Source organism: Haliotis rubra, unplaced genomic scaffold, assembly GCF_003918875.1.
Source record: "Haliotis rubra isolate DU_JTF1 unplaced genomic scaffold, ASM391887v1 Scf643, whole genome shotgun sequence".
In the NCBI taxonomy this organism is placed as follows: domain Eukaryota; kingdom Metazoa; phylum Mollusca; class Gastropoda; order Lepetellida; family Haliotidae; genus Haliotis; species Haliotis rubra.
The window spans coordinates 544,850-562,764 of record NW_025767350.1 but is presented as its reverse complement, the minus strand read 5'-3'; the positions used below and the strand labels follow the sequence as shown (position 1 = coordinate 562,764).

General features: G+C 42.0%; 1 protein-coding gene across 3 annotated transcripts; it reads right to left on the bottom strand.

Annotated features, from left to right (window-relative positions):
* Positions 1 to 3,037: 3,037 nt before the first annotated feature.
* On the bottom strand, positions 3,038 to 17,903 carry LOC124256909 (solute carrier family 23 member 2-like). 3 transcript variants are annotated; one of them, XM_046690882.1, is made up of 12 exons: positions 17,771 to 17,903; positions 17,477 to 17,704; positions 16,782 to 16,939; positions 14,166 to 14,245; positions 13,791 to 13,852; positions 12,420 to 12,601; positions 11,297 to 11,417; positions 10,782 to 10,938; positions 9,906 to 10,159; positions 6,638 to 6,911; positions 3,850 to 3,945; positions 3,038 to 3,508 (listed from the first exon to the last, which is right to left on the bottom strand). In XM_046690882.1, the coding sequence occupies exons 2-12, from the start codon at positions 17,675 to 17,677 to the stop codon at positions 3,231 to 3,233; spliced, it is 1,863 nt and encodes a 620-aa protein (XP_046546838.1). In that variant the 5' UTR covers positions 17,678 to 17,704; positions 17,771 to 17,903; the 3' UTR covers positions 3,038 to 3,230. The 3 variants fall into 3 exon arrangements, with proteins under 3 accessions (XP_046546838.1, XP_046546836.1, XP_046546837.1); XM_046690880.1 differs by having other exon boundaries at positions 17,477 to 17,903; XM_046690881.1 differs by having other exon boundaries at positions 16,782 to 16,936; positions 17,477 to 17,903.
* Between the last annotated feature and the right edge of the window lie 12 nt (positions 17,904 to 17,915).

Sequence of the window (17,915 nt, the reverse complement as noted above, 5' to 3'; positions counted from 1 at the left end):
CCTTGTATACGTTACCCTATGGCGAGGTGACATGTGATGTAAATCGGCATCAGTATTAGATAGAGACATGCACACACGGAGCTAGGGTAGCTTGTATCCGTTACCCCATGACGAGGTGACATGTGATGTACAATCGTTATCAGTATTAGATAGAGACATTGACACACACAGCCAGGGTACCTTGTATCCGTTACCCCATGGCGAGGTGACATGTGATGTACAATCGGCATCAGTATTAGATAGAGACATGCACACACATAGCCAGGGTACCTTGTATCCGTTACCCAATGGCGAGGTGACAAGTGATGTACAATCGGGATCAGTATCAGATAGAGACATGCACACACGCAGCCAGGGTACCTTGTATCCGTTACCCAATGGCGAGGTGACAAGTGATGTACAATCGGGATCAGTATCAGATAGAGACATGCACACACGCAGCCAGGGTACCTTGTATCCGTTACCCCATGGCGAGGTGACATGTGATGTACAATCGGGATCAGTATTAGATAGAGACATACACACACGCAGCCAGGGTACCTTGTATCCGTTACCCAATGGCGAGGTGACAAGTGATGTACAATCGGGATCAGTATCAGATAGAGACATGCACACACGCAGCCAGGGTACCTTGTATCCGTTACCCCATGGCGAGGTGACATGTGATGTACAATCGGCATCAGTATTAGATAGAGACATACACACACGCAGCCAGGGTACCTTGTATCCGTTACCCAATGGCGAGGTGACAAGTGATGTACAATCGGGATCAGTATCAGATAGAGACATGCACACACGCAGCCAGGGTAGCTTGTATCCGTTACCCCATGGCGAGGTGACATGTGATGTACAATCGGGATCAGTATTAGATAGAGACATACACACACGCAGCCAGGGTACCTTGTATCCGTTACCCCATGGCGAGCTGACAAGTGATGTACAATCGGGATCAGTATTAGATAGAGACATGCACACACGCAGCCAGGGTAGCTTGTATCCGTTACCCCATAGCGAGGGGACATGTGATGTACAATCGGCATCAGTATTATGTAGAGATATACACACAGCCAGGGTACCTTGTATCCGTTACCCCATTGCGAGGTACCATGTGATGTACGATCGGCATCAGTATGATATAGAGACATGCATACACGCAGCCACGGTGCCTTGTATCCGTTACCCCGCGAAGACCTGAGATAGGAATGTGTCAGCGGGTGTGCAAGCTTTATTCAGCAAAATTCAACCTTACTGATTTATTATTTGACTTAACAATAATGGAATGTGGACCACATCAGTGAATGCAAGCATGTTCAATGATCCATGTGAATGCAAGCATGTGCAATGATCCATGTGAATGCAAGCATGTTCAATGATCCATGTGAATGTAAGCATGTTCAATTATCCATGCGAATGCAAGCATGTGCAATGATCCATGTGAATGCAAGCATGTTCAATGATCCATGTGAATGCAAGCATGTTCAATTATCCATGCGAATACAAGCATGTTCAATGATCCATGTGAATGCAAGCATGTTCAATGATCCATGTGAATGCAATCATGTTCAATTGCAGTCCCATGATGCACTCGAGATCTGTCCTGACCGGGAGGCCCTGCAGAGGTTATACGAACCCAATGCTGATTACACAGACCAGGCTGTTTACAAACAGTTTCCATATAGCTTCAACATATCAGTCACACATATCCATATACACAAGGTAAAACGCTCACCTCAACATACTACTGTCCAACCAACGTGAATTGTGCAAACATAATTATATTGAACAACCACATCATTCAGTTATCATGAAGAACTGTCACGTAACTTATGTATCTTGAAACACATATCATGTGCACAACTCTTTGTGTTTACAGTATAATATATCCAACTGATGTACCAACAGAAAACTGCGTTTATAACAAATACGCTTGTAACGAACTGATAGACATAACGAACTTTTGCTGTTTTCATCCAAGCCACTTGCAAAATATCTCATTGAAAATGAATGTAACGAACTACGGTTATAACGAACAAAATTTTGTGGTCCCTTTGAGTTCCTTATAACCGTAGTTGATACACATTGGCAAGTCATGTACTCTGTTCCTCCTATAACACTCGGTCCTCGGTACCCGCATCCAAGCCAGTCAACACCACGGGGTTGTCAGCTGCAGACTGGGAGGGATTCCGTTCCCTCCTCTGACAAGGTCTGCCAAGGTCTGCCTCCTCTGACAAGCCACTTGCAAAATATCTCATTGAAAATGAATCTAACGAACTACGGTTATAACGAACAAAATTTTGTGGTCCCTTTGAGTTCCTTATAACCGTAGTTGATACACACTGGCAAGTCATGTACTCTGTTCCCCTATAGTGGTCCCTTTGAGTTCCTTATAACCGTAGTTGATACACACTTGCAAGTCATGTACTCTGTTCCCCTATAGTGGTCCCTTTGAGTTCGGTATAACCGTAGTTGTCCCTTTGAGTTCCTTATAACCGTAGTTGATACACACTGGCAAGTCATGTACTCTGTTCGCCTATAGTGGTCCCTTTGAGTTCGTTATAATCGTAGTTGATACACACTTGCAAGTCATGTACTCTGTTCCCCTATAGTGATCCCTTTGAATTCGTTATAACCGTAGTTGATACCCACTGGCAAGTCATGTACTCTGTTCCCCTTTAGTGGTCCCTTTCAGTTCGTTATAACCGTAGTTGATATACACTGGGAGTCAGGTTCTCTGTTCCCCTATAGTTGTCCCTTTGAGTTCGTTATAAACGTAGTTGATATACACTGGCAAGTCATATACTCTGTTCACCTATAGTAGTCCCTGTGAGTTCGTTATAACCATAGTTGATACACACTGGCAAGTCATATACTCTGTTCCCCTATAGTGGTCCCTTTGAGTTCGTCATAACCATAGTTGATACACACTTGCAAGTCATGTACTCTGTTCCCCTATAGTGGTCCCTTTGAGTTCGGTATAACCGTAGTTGATACACATTGGCAAGTCATGTACTCTGTTCCCCTATAGTTGTCCCTTTTAGTTCCTTATAACCGTAGTTGATACACACTGGCAAGTCAGGTACTCTGTTCCCCTATAGTGATCCCTGTGAGTTCCTTATAACCGTAGTTGATACACACTGGCAAGTCATGTACTCTGTTCCCCTATAGTGGTCCCTTTGAATTCGTTATAACCGTAGTTGATACACACTGGCAAGTCAGGTAGTCTGTTCCTCCTATAACACTCGGTCCTCGGTACCCGCATCCAAGCCAGTCAACACCACGGGGTTGTCAGCTGCAGACTGGGAGGGATTCCGTTCCCTCCTCTGACAAGGTCTGCAAGAGATGTCAGGGTCATATGAGGGAGATATGGGGAGGAAAACACAACAGCGTAGCCTGCTGAGGAGCGAGGAGATGTATGGCAGCTTGTAGGGGTCATCTGTACACACATCTTCACGTACTATTCCTGATGACCTGTCTTGCCTTCTGGAGAGGCCTCGTATTTCTGGCGTACCTGGGATATAATAAGGCATTAGTTTATAAGGAACACGCTTATGACGAACTGATGGATATAACTGTGTTTCTTGCACTTGCTGTATGTTTTAGTCGAAAGTTACCGAGCCTGAAGGTTTCCTTCCAAACGAAAATAGAAACACTCGCGAGACAGCAAAACAGGGTCTTAGTGAGTGAGTGAGTGAGTGAGCGAGTTCAGTTTTACGTCGCTTTTAGCAATATTCTAATATCACGGCAGGAGACATACATTGTACCCATGTGGGGAATCGAACTCGTGCCTTCGGCGTAACGAGCAACCGCTATAACCACTGGGCCAACCCACCGCCACAAACAGGGTCTTACCTGGAGCTAGATTATCAAGGGTGCAGCCAACAAAACTGGACACAAACATAGGGGTGGACAGCAGAGTGACGATGACCTGGTCAAATTCTTTTTTTCCTGGAGTGGAAAGCGCAAACCTTCACCATCGTGATATATATGTTTATGAGTGAGTTAGGTTTTACATAGACTAACAACTAGTCTCTGAAATGAACATATTTTACAGACAAAAGGATCAAAGTGAAAAAAATCAAAATATAATAAAAAGGAGCCCTGAGACTTTCTCCATCCTGAAGCTGTGGAAATCTCGACTTGCCACATTTTCTAGACTTGCGTGGGACTCCTTGGATATATTTGCTTCAGGGTCTGTATGACAGACTAGGTTTTACACCACTAGGAACACTGTTACAGTCGTCTTCATATGGATGGAAGTTCGAAGTGATGTAAGTCTTTGACGTTTACAACCTTAGTGAAACCCACCAGCATAGAATATCCATCTGTCTTTTTGTGTGTTTTCTAAACCAACAGGATGCCGAATATTGTCTTTAAAAATATGAAATAAAATAAGTAACTTCAGATCGCTTGGCAATAGTATTTCAATCAATTCATCGTGTAGATCGAGTCGCTTTGCTTCGGAAACATTTAATCAATGTAGACGAAGAATGGTCAATCTGAAGAGTATAGTTTAATCCCATAATGGCATAAATTCCCACAGCTAAAGCTAAGGCAAGGCAACGTCTATTTTTTTTACGCCAGAATTTAAAAAAAAATATTGCTCGGGTATGATGGGTACTGACAAAGCTTGAACCATAATGAGACCGAATTAGAAATTCGAATTGCAATGTATATTATATGTCATGAATAAGTGATAATTGTGTTTTAATTATGTTTGATTTTTGGTTGCATGTGACCTTTAATTCATTCCCGCATTGCCGGTACGAGTATACAGTATTAGGGCCCGATAGTAACAAGTCCTTATAAGCGTGTTCCAGTAGAGTTCTTAATTCATTCACGCATTGCCGGTACGAGTATACAGTATTAGGGCCCGATACTAACAGTCCGCGGACCCAGTCGAGCTTAATTCAACGAAGGTATTCCATTCAAGGCCTATACTGACAATAACGCTCACACGCGGTCAATATTCAATCGTGATAACAGTGACATGCTATGTAACGGCTACGATTTGTACGCGTGTGAGGGGTGTCGTGGCAAATTGACGAAATGAAAACATTTCAACCTTACATAAAAAAACAGTTTATTGACAGATATTAAAGGTCACATGCAACGTAAAACACAACTTTGCAGATTCTGATACCTTTCAGTATGGACTGAAAAACCCCCCGCGAAATCTGAGTTCAAACGATTCACTAAATTCACCCCAGCTTGGGGTGAAAAGTGGTTTCAACAGCTGGGCTGGGCTCATAGCGCATGCGCAGTGAATAGGTTCTCGCAGCTTGGAAGCGGGATGTCCGAATTATAAGGTCGTCAGAAGGAGTAGTCTAATCAAAACAAATAGTAAATAATCTACTCGTTACATACAAGAACCTTGTTAGGATCTAGATCTACTCAGCTATGTGTCAGCCGGTGAGGCGTTCGACATTTCAAGACCGAAAACCTTCGCTGGCGGTGAGTACTCGGTGAAGGCTTTGATGTGAGCTATTTTTCTAATGTTTTGTTGATATTTAAGAGGCGCGAGCTTTTTTATATGTTATGACAGTAGATTACCGATTTAACTGTTTATATAATTTCATTTGTCTATTTCACCATACGGTCTTCTTACCGAGTCACTTTCTCAGTTTGATACTTAAAAGCAATGTCATTATTTAGCGTTGACAGAATTTCTAACTGTGATATAGATATGTCTTTGTCACAGACAGAACTCAATGTCTGTTTCGTTGACACCTATGTGTCTGCCTGCCTGTCTGCTAATGACAATATGCAACTTCGATCACTGACCACATGCAATTTGAACTTAACACCTACCAGGCTATACACCATAAACAAAACGCATTGATTTATGGCTCGTGCACCCGAGTTCGGTCTCTGTCACATTATGTAATTACACAGACAGGCAGGTGTGATACTTGTACACATGACATGTTATGATGTCTGTTGATTGCAAAATGTTATACACAAAAAATGAGCATGTATTTACAAAACCCAACATCTCTATATACACACACACAATGAGCCGTGAAGGTATCAGCAAATGAACCAGCCAATGCAAGTATTCGTTACATATGGGTGCACACCCACCCGCTCTGACTGGGTTCGGTATCAAGGGTGCTTCGTTTCGAGGGAAGTAAACCCAAGCACAAAATATTGCACTTTTGATTTGCGATTGTACGCTTATAATGTTGTTTATATGTTTTCTTCATAATCAGCGAAGTAGATTATATGTCATGAATAAGTGATAATTGTGTTTTAATTATGTTTGACTTTTTGGTTGCATGTGACCTTTAAGTCATTAAGCCCGAGAGCCACTTCACTGCTCAACACCTGGCTCCTCGCTCGCTGTGGCGAGACTAATTAGTGCTACGACGTACGATGTTTCCTAGTGTGGGGATGCTACGAACTTTTATAACGAGCAAACGTTCTATCGTTCTGCTTTGTCGAAATTATGATCGGAAACCAACCGCGGCTCGTGATTGAATCGATTCTTTCGAACGTCTAAGGACGCTATCAGAGACAAAGAACAAGACGTCACGTGGTCGAATGCCTCTGATTGGGTGGAATTTTAATCGGAAACCAATCAATACGACGCTTCCTAAGCCACACCTTTTCTGACCAAAGAGAGAGGTATACAACATACCTGTATTGATGGAGTTGACGTTCTTGGCCACCCAGTCCGGCAGCAGCAGGCCCAGAGCCATGGAGAATCCCATGATCATCAGATTCCGGGAGGATGAGAGATTCACCAATCGGAACATGGACACGCCTACGGCAATTACCATGCTCATTGTCACCAAGCCAAATCCACCAATCACAGGGTCGGGAATTAGAGAAAAGAGCGCTCCGAACTTGCCAATGATGCCCATTAGGATGGTGAGGAAGGCAGCCGTCACGAACACAGCTCGGCTGGCCACCTACAGGAATAACCATTCCACAAAAGTGAATGTGACACGTGGGCAGCATAAATTTATTTTCGAAATTTCTCAGTAAAACAGGGGAGGTAACGACAGTTTAGGCTTGTCAACTCCATATTTTCTAGCGTGAAACTGCATTGCCTTATTTCAGAGTTTATTACACAACAGATAATTATGAATACTAAACCTTGCGACGAGTAAGCTATCATGAAGGTCTCAGCTTGAAATGACTTGCTTACAAAAGATGCTTGCAATTGCTTGCTTGTTTTACCTTCCGGATTATGAATACATGGTTATGAGACATTGTCCTTATGTGAGCACATGTCCACAAAAGGTTCGTCCTTGTGATAGCACCCCGATCATGAAGAATTACCAACATAAAGTTTAGCATTTTCTAATGTATAACCAATTATCAGCATTTATCCTTGTGACGGCTAGTACGCAACATTGTGAATGACCAGTCCAGGAGTTATATCTTAATGATGGATCCGAAATTACGAATACCGAACTATTTCTATTGATCACAGACCCATCAATAGGGCCCTTAAAGATCACATATACTCTAGGGGGTACAAATATATAAATCAGTAATTGGCATCACTATAAATGAAATCCCGTCATTAAAACTACTCATTTCGATCTTTGATTAACTTAAATCGACCTTTTTGACAACAAGGCACAATTCTCACCCGCGAACGAAATTTCAACCAATCAGATATTGAGGTTTGTATAAACCTGAAATCGTGACAATTGTGAAAAATGAAAGCTATATGTTCTCATAATCTACTGTCATTTAATTTTGTTACCTGCTTTGCCTAGCTTCCGAGTTACAACTTGTTTGTCAAAATCGCTTGGTTTCGCTAGGCCTTATTTGTTCGGGCCAGACGCGAGTGATAGCGTAAACGACGATCAGTCTCGCTCATCACGGTTACGGTTAATTTCTTCAACCTAAACAGTGCGACATTAGGAAGGGTGGATGCCCATATCAGATACAGTTATTTGAAAATATCCCCGGTAGTTCTTGTCTGATTGTAATAAAGTATCAAAGCAGTGTGGGCTTTTTCAGGTTTTCTAATGCCTGGATGGTATAATGACTGATCCAAATTGATCCCATTTCTGTGTGTTTTTTTCACCTCGATACTTAATCATGTCATGTAAAAATATGAGGTCTATTACGTATGATATTAAAAACGGACATTTGATTTATTTGAATCCGTAAACTAAACAACCCCACTTTGCCATTGCCAGAAGAATCTGAAAATCTACTTAGGTAAATAGGTACATACAGTTTTAGCACACAGCAAATGCTTCTATGTATTTCTTATGCCACAATGAAGTTCTGTCTGTATTTTCAAAACAGTGTCGGCCCACAAGTTTTTACATGCAATTAAAATTGCATGCACTACAACAATTAATACTCCCTTGTTGTAACTCGTGTTAGGTGGTATAAACCTACACATGGTATAAGTAGTAATAACACCACTTAGATTACCCGACAAAGGTTCCCATGACCACTTAGATTACCCGACAAAGGTTCCCATGACCACTTAGATTACCCGACAAAGGTTCCCATGACCACTTAGATTACCCGACAAAGGTTCCCATTTGTCATTTCTTGTGTCTGGAGTAAATACTCAACATTATTAATAAAGGTCTGATGTGGAAAATGTATTACAGGTTATGTATTATGCGCATGGAAGTGCAGCGAGAAGAATTAGCAGCCGAGTTACAAGAACAAACATCGATCAAAGTATTAACCGATAACACGCTGGTTGATTCAATACTTTTGTCTTGCACATTGGATTTGTCAAAAGGTGGGATTTATGTATGTAGATTTACTAATCTAAACTGAATACACTCTGTCGTAAAATGTCTGGGTAAAAACAACGTCCTTCTTTCAAGGTGGGTGTCAATATAATACTCCTTACAATAGTATTGTTACTTCGACCACAACCTCGCTTCAGAGGAAGAAATCGTTATGTTACTAGTTGTGTCATGGAAAATCTTATTGGTCATCAATCATATACATATTTTACTACAACTAGTAAGTAGTTCTAATTCTTTAACTTCCGAGAAGCGATCTGAACACAAATAAGATATATCATTCCAGGCTTCCACAATGCTCGCTTCGCACTCACAAACATAACCCATTTAGCAAGAACTACTGGTCCGGTGGAAATCAGTGCATGGTGACAACATCACCCGACCCCTAGGAGCAATTGTCGGAAACGCAACGATTCGGCATGTCTTTGCTGACGTCAAGGAATCAGCAAAATGACGAGCTTGTTACACACTTTATATACAACTAACTGAAAATCCTTCCTCACATAACGTCACTTCCGGTTCACTGCAGCGCTCTGGCGGCAGAGTTAAGTAACCTCTCTGTGGTTTAGTTGGCGGGCTAGAGTGAACCAGGCGACTATTTGGCAACTTATAATCGCTCTGTATTAATTAACCACAGGTGTTTAAAGAACGAATTTGGCGTTCCGCTTAAGACTAACCACAAATCTTTCATATGTAATGGTTAAAAGAGTACAAACAAAAAGTTTGTTCTTTAAGTAGGTCACGGCACTTCGCGAGACCTTAGTACTTCCAGTGACAAACGACGTTTCATACCATGGTCTCATGGTTGTCAGTTGACAGGAATGAATCGATATTCCTTGAAGATATAACAAATATCCGATCTAACCATCCCGAAATTAGCCAACTATTACGACTGTCAATTGCTGTGACAACCAAGCATGGTTGAACACTTGGTCCGGTCTAGTAAAGTTATATTAGGCTGTCGCGCAATTTCGAACCAGAACTGGTTCTTGTATATATATATTTGTCACCGGAAATCTAAGAACGGAAGTAAACTGGGCCCCGTCTAGGATATCGCAAGTTGGCGCGCGCAAGAGGAGCCGGGAACCAGTTTAGTACTGGAAGTAGCGCCTCGCGAGACTTACAGGCCCTATATCACCATGTGACTGATCACTGTTACCTGTTTCTTACCTTTGTGACAGCGATAACGCCAAGGCTCTCTACGAACACAACACTTGCACACACTCCCCCTAGCATTCCGCTGACAGCACCAGACAACCCGTCCACTGCCAAACCTCTGTTGATGGCGTGAGAGGGTGGGGGAGGAACTTCTGTTCCAAGAGCAACTGTTTGATAGATGCCAGGAAGTTGAATCACAACTATCATGGTGATAGTTAGCATGGACACATAGCCCGAGCCGCTGATAGTTGGTGGCCCATATTTAACTGCAAATGCAACACACATCATACAAATGAGTCATATTTCAGCAAACTCTTAGAGCCAGAAAATATTCCTCACATGACAGCTTTCTACCCAAGTCCCTGATTTAGGCGTAACTTTGATTTAATTTAAGTATACGGTAGTTTGAATGGTTTGAAACACAAAAATATAATAGTACTTTGGTTTTAGCAGGGCTCCTTTTCATTATATTATTTTTCTTTTTACTATGAACTTTTTTCAGTACAATATGTTCATTTTAGAGACTAGTTGTTAGTCTAGCTTTCAGGGGGTCTGTCATACAGACCGTGAAGCAAATATATCCAAGAAAGCCCACGCAAGTCTAGGAAATGTGGCAAGTCTAGATTTCCTCAGCTTCAGGAAAGGAAGAAAGTCTCAGGGCTTCTTTTCATTATATATATTTTTTTTTTACTATGAACATTTTTCAGTAAAATATGTTCATTTCAGAGACTAGTTGTTAGTCTAGCTTTCAGGATGTAGTGGTACAAAGCGATCTTCGTGCTAAGGTGATCGTAACTCCCATACATTAACACAGACTTCCGACAATCGCAAGGTTATTAATTACAAAGGCTGACTAGTACTTTGACTGTTCATATTAGTTCTACCTACATGGTAAAGGAATGTAAAACCATCCTGCGTCTTGGAGGGCGCTCATTCGGACATCTGTTCTAGCCATGTGACCATGAATGGTTGAGTTTCTAGGCAACATGTCTGTCACAGTCAGCACGTGACATACGATGAAGGATGCAGCCATTGCTAAAAGCATCTGTTGACGAAACATTTGTAAAACCCGTTGGAAATATTAACTGTTTTTATTTCGATGACAATCAATGAATGTGACGATAAAGCATTTTTAAAGGCAATGGGTTTGCAAAGAGAAATCAGTTTCAAGGTATTTGTATTGTGATTATAAGAGAAAGGATAATGTAGGTAAGAACTCATTAACTTAAAGCATGTTATTCTAACATAACAGTGTAAACGAATCATTGGGAAGGTATAAAATCCATATTTGCCTGAACTTTCTTCTACATTTTCGACGTGAATGAAATCCAGAGAAGCTACAGTAGTAGCGTTAGACTGCTAGTAATGTATTTATTGTTACATACTAGTTGCCAAATACTTACCGCATTGAGCTGAAACAACGGGTACCGAATAACGTGGCACTTCTTCTCTCCATTACACGCTGGAAACGGAAGTTTCACTTTGACGAGAAACAGCGAAAACAGCAGGATGAGAAGTATTGACCTGTTGAATGATAAAAACGCCGTGCAATGATAAAATGCAAAACTGATATATGTGTATAATGCAGTACAGCAATTGTGGACACCTGATTTGATTTCAGTCCTTTTAAGCATCGTGTACCCTAGTTTTTGTTGGAAAACAACCCTGAGGTCTCATTAACGACACCATGGCTAGATTCAGAGAGATCATTTCTTTATATATTTATAAGGACACAAATGGTCCAATGCCTCGACTGACTGTATCTTGTATCAGATATGTACTCTTGTTGGACACCCGCCCTCAGAACTGGTTAATGACACCATGGACATACATATAAAGGGCACATATGGCCACCAATGGTCAAATTATGCGAACTCGCCACCTTTTGCTGGGCAGAGATTCAGTCATTACGATTGATAGGGTTCAGTTATAGAGGTTTCAAATCAAAGGTACCCATGACCGATTCTTGAATGGTCTGCACCATAACTATGATCAGTGCTTTCACCAAATAGGATAACGCCTGTGGTCTGCCTCATATTCGTCTTTACGAATGGAGCGGTGGGGTAGCCCAGTGGTTAAAGCGTTCGCTCGTCACGTAGAAGACCCGTGTTTGATTCCTCACATGGGTACAATGTGTGAAGCCCATTTCTGGTGTCCCCCGTCCTAATATTGCTGGAATATTGCTAAAAGTGGCGTTAAACTAAACTCACTCACGCACTCACTCTTTGCGAATGGTGGCATGACATCATAAATACCAAAACCTGTCTGAAATGGTTTTTAATTTAATGAACAAAGCTTTATAAATATAGATAAAACATTTACGTTTGGGCTTAATGTTCAGACAGCTGGACAATTACCAACGTCTGGTGACACGTAGTACAAGCTACAAGATACCAGGCTACAAGCTTCCTTAGTTATGTCCGCACACTGGAACCGTGTACACGTACAGAGGATCACCCCTATTACTCTATACCACGTGTATGGCTTGTGGGACAAAGGGTCACCCATTGTACACCCTGTACTTACATGCTGGCGATGCCCCAGTGTTGTTCGCACAGTGGTATCATGTACCCACAGAGCGTCACCCCAATGGTTGTCACACATGGCGCTACTGTCAGCGGCCCGATGAACTTCATTATGAATCCAAGGATTCCCGAGATGCCAAGAAGAAACTGAGTTCCAGATGCCAACATCAGGTTACCCTGGATCTGAATACGACGATGTGTTCAACGAGTGTTGTAATTTTATACGCTTCTCCTTTCTCACACTGTGCAGTTCTCCTTCTTCCTATTCCTGAGGAGAGACATTCTACCGGATATAAAGACCGTATATAAAGTCACATCGATACTTCTTCCCACTTAGACATATTCGTTGACCACTGTAGTGTTTGATGGTCTTGCAAAGCGAAAATAAAAGATGCCCAACTACCTCTCCTTGTGCCTTTCAGTGTATTGTAGCAAGGGCAGCCTGAAGTCCTCCGCAAGTGAGACTTTGAGTCTGATCATCTTGTTTAACAGTTATGCCATCATTGCAGTCGTGTTTTATGAGGATAAAGCAATAACAGAAATGCCCAACTCTCCTCTTACGTTCCAGTCTGGGAGAGTTCATACAATCTCGGGAGGGTTATAAGCTGTGATTAAAGTTACCCCGTTCCTTCTTCACGCTGTCGTTTTTTGGGAAGCGCAATCACTTTTGCTCACTAAAATGAACCGACCTCAAACATACGTAGCTGGGACAGAAAGGATCCAAGGATATACTTTGAATTCCAGTCTTACTCCTTACCTAGTTCCCTGGATCTTCCCTTGCCTAGATCCAACTTCCTTGTGGTTTGTCATGATTGTCTAACCAGACTTCTGCACCCCTCTTTCCTAGCCTGGGAGAAATCCAGTGTGATATTTTACAATACGTAGTGTGTTTCGAACAGTTTTCCTATCTCCAATCCTTCCCTAAACTATCCGCATTCAAGCCTGGTTGCGATTTGCACGAATATGAGTGATTCAGGAAGAGCAGGATGACAACAGGCCATATGACTCGGGAGCTCGAACAGCTGAGCTGGCTGAACAGGATGTACAACAAATGTCCCATTGGCCACAGCAGGGAGTCGTTCAGGTGAGGTGGGTTATTTAGGCCGGAAACAGGTCAGATAATCTCTCCACTCAGAGATCGAGGAAGAACGATAAATCCACAGTGTGAGGTAGGATAAGTATTCATAAATGTAATACTTTATTGTAAACTTGTCAATAATCAATGGAGTCTGGAACAGAGATTTACTTGTTTACTCACATGGTTTATTTATTTTCTGCATTTTCATTCAAAAGTTCGACATAATCTATAACATAGTAAATTGTAGTGAACTTATTTCGTTGCATGTTGCAGTATCAAAGACATTTTTATAACCTCTCTCAGCCGAATCTTCCAAGGAGATGTCCCGTTTCCTTCCACATGTTCCTGCAGTGACTCTTTGGAAATAAAACACCTCCATGCAACATTCTGCATAAGGTTATAGTTTCACAATATCATATTATTTCGTTTTTATCTGAAGTTTTCTTCAGTTTCTTTGGGAAGAACTGCACACTTTAACGTTAAAGCATCTTGTTTCCGATTTGAAAGTAAAATAGGTAATTTGTGTTACACTTTTTGTAAGTAAACCAATCACAATAGAATATAAAGACAGCAACAATGCAAATTCTATGCTCAATATCTACCTCCTCCCGAACTGAATTGGTGTTTGCCCCTTGATGCAAGACGATAAGATACTGTATGAACATTTACCATCTGACCATTTCGGGTCACTCAGGGTGGCAGTGATAGCTATGATGAAGCCACTGTTGGATCCCTGGACAAGTGGGAGTCTGAAGCAGCGAGAATACCAATGCGAACATCATCAAAGGATAATGAAGACACAAACTTGAACATGCCCCATCGCCTTCAAAATCCTAACATCCTCAAATACTTCCACTGGAATTTGGGTAATTTGGCTAGAAATGTATAGTCGTGGATTCTGATGCCATTTTTTTTAGATTTGGTCTTTCTTTCACGAAGCCTCGCTACACCTGAAACACTGTTCTAAGCAGCATAAACCCAAAACACTGAATCTTATTCACTCTTCATTGCAAGTGGGTTGGTGAAGGCACATTCCTTCTTTGAAGGGCATGACGTTTTCTACCCACGATAGTGTAGGATAGATTCTACCTGCCTTTTTATCAGTTAATGAAATAGAGTACAGACCTCTCGTCTTCTTGATGTCGATAATACAACGTGGAAAGTCCCAAGAGTGTTCAAGAACACGTGTATAAGGGTCGGCCACTTATCAACGTGCTGGGTGCTAGTGATGTAGATTTTGGGATAGATATTTCTTATTTGTGTGTACTACAAGATTTAATTGTATTCACTGAAACAAGAAGCAGAACCCTTTACCTTTTAACAATAGGGTTTCTTCAAATCATTCAACACGTCCTCTTAACAATTCATCGTTGTTAAATTCGACATGACATAAGTTTTGTCAGTACTTTCTAGCACAGCTTTCATTGTTTTAAACGAAACCACGCCCCCCTTCCAAAATAGTAAATGGTCAATCATGTGGCTTTTTTATCTTAGGTAATAATGATAAATAATGATTGAATTTATAAAGCACTAAAATACTCCAGGCACCAAGTGTCTGCTCTAAGCGCTATGATGAGTATATAGGAAGGAGTAGGGACACGGAAATCTAGCAGTGATAGTATTTTCTGGAATGTCTTTAATGAGATTTAAAGTTGTCTAGGGTTGGTGATATCACGGGGAAGAGAGTTCCAGAGAGAAGGAGCAGCCTAGCTGAATGACCGATAGCCAAATGACTTCAGATAGGGCTTTGGTATCTCCAGAAGATCAAGATTTGCTGATCTAAATGTTCTCACAGGATTGTGCTTGGAGAATAGGTCACTTAAGTAACTTGGCGCAGTTGTGTGAAAGCACTGATAAGCAAGTGTGAAAGTCTTTGATAAGCAAGTGTGAGAGTCTTAAATTCTACTCTTGCTCGCACTGGCAGCCAGTGCAAGGACTTCATGACAGGCGTGATGTGATAGCGCTTCTTTGTTCTGCTGATGATCCTTGCACCAGTGTTCTGCACCTTCTGGACTGACTGACTGACTGAGTTTTGGTTTTACGCCGCTTTTAGCAATATTCCAGCAACATCACGGCGGGGGACACCAGAAATGGGCTTCACACATTGTACCCATGTGGGGATTCAAACCCGGGTCTTCGGCGTGACGAGCCAACGCTTTAACCAATAGGCTACCCCACCGCCCCTGCACCTTCTGGAGCTTTGTGAGGACTCTCTCTGGCAAGCCGTAATACAGACTGTTGCAATAGTCTAATCGTGATTGAACTAAAGAGCGTACAAGGACACATGTGGCTTCCCTGGGGAGGTTAGGTGTGGTGGTTAGGTGTTAACCGCAGGATGTGTTTTGTTCTAATTAAATGTGTCTATGGAAGTAAAGCTGCAAAGTCTAACCTAGCTCTGAGAAACATTGTACGTTGTCCAATAACGTTCGCAGTATGTATTTGGCTGTATATATTTTCTGTTTACCATTTCCCACAGGACCTGAATTATCATTCCGACGTGAAATCGAAAACGTTTTTTTCGTTTTCAGTTGCGGTGTGGAAATTCATGCTCACGTGTGACACAAGAACATTCTCATCCCTGCACACTCCTGAACAGAACGGCGAGCTTCATCTACATTTATTCAAAAAATGTTTCCGAAGCAAGGTAACTAGAGTGAGTGAGTGAGTTTGGTTTAACATCGCATTCAGCAATATTCCAGCTATATGGCGCCGGTCTGTATATAAGCGAATATGGACCAGACATTCCAGTGATCAACAGCATGAACATCGATCTGCGCAATTTGGAACCGATGGCATGTGTCAACCAAGTCAGCGACCCTGACCACCCGACCCCGTTAGTCGCCTCTTACGACAAGCATGGGTTACTGAAGATCAATATTCTAATCCGGACCTTCACGGGTCAGGTAACTCGATCTACAACACATATGTATTTAAAAACTCTTAACAAGTGACTTAAATTTTTCAATTCCATAAAGTACGTTACACAATGAGTGAAAAACGTTGTCTCGACTACCCGCTCTCTTGATTGGCGAAGAAAGGGATGCGAAACAGGTACAAATACGGGTGGCATTGTTGATGTTCATGTAATCTTATGGCCTCCCCAGTCAGTTGAACGACATGGTGTTGAACTTCACGGCTGCGATAGGGACCTTGAACCCATTTGGAGAACTGAAGTTTGGCGGTGGGTGAGAATTGGTCTTTGGTGTGACGAGTGTAGGCTGTAACCACTAGGCTACCCCACTACCCCTTCTTTAGTTACAGCCTGGTTAGAACAGATACACCTACCTACATCCAAAACATATCTGCAACAGGCTGGCCAACCCGGATGTGAACAAGCACAGACTCAGCATCTCTGACCTCACTTCCGGTAGCTCATCAGCTCCAATTCGATTGGTTATCAACACAGCAGCAGCTAAAGCCCCGACTATGACAAGCAGCGCCTGCTGATTTGTGAAACAAAGTTTCATATAAATAGCAACTACTTGCCCAACAGAACTACTTTAAAATGTTTTAAATGTTTCAAGAAATATGCAAACTGGGAAAATGATGGTCAGATTCACAGATATCTTTGTGATAAGTCCGGACCAATCAGAACGGTTACAGATGCTCTGGATGTGTTAAATTGTTTTGTTTGTTTGTTTTTTGTTTAACGCCACACTCGGCAATATTCCAAATGTATGATCTGTAAACAGTCAGGTAAGTAACCCACAGATTGACATCATGAGCATCGATTTACCCAGTTGGGATACGATGAAATGCACATGCTGAAGTTCAATTCTTACCCGTACCTTCACCAATATATTATTATGTATGTCATTGTAACCACAACGTCGTAATATACGATAGTTCTATAAATCACAATTTTGCATTGAATAGATTCAGGTATGTACAGGCCGGAACAATATAGCTGGAATAGTGCTGACCGCCGCGTAAAACGTTGGCTTCAGATGGACCTGATCACAAATGGTTTGTTTATTTACCTGAATTCCATAGATGGGCCATAACACAGGTGAAGGAGGCTTGTCTACGGTGTAGAGGAGCCTGTTGTGGCTGATATCCATTTCCACGATCTGGTCTTCAGAGGCGGGCTCTTGGTGGTTCGGACAACCATCCATAGTTTGTTCTCCATGCACGATCTGGTCCTCGGTTGCGGGCTTTTGGTGGTTCGGACAACCATCCATTATTTGTTCTCCATGCACGATCTGGTCCTCGGTTGCGGGCTCTTGGTGGTTCGGACAACCATCCATAATCTGTTCTACATGCACGAACTGGTCTTCGGAGGCGGGGGTCTTTGTTGAAAATGCGCAGTCTTCCGTAATAGGCTCTTATTCATCCAGACAGTCAGCCCCAGTGTTTAGTTGTTCTGTATCTGTATTTCAAGAATAGTGTTAATCACCGATGAACACACATGCATATTCA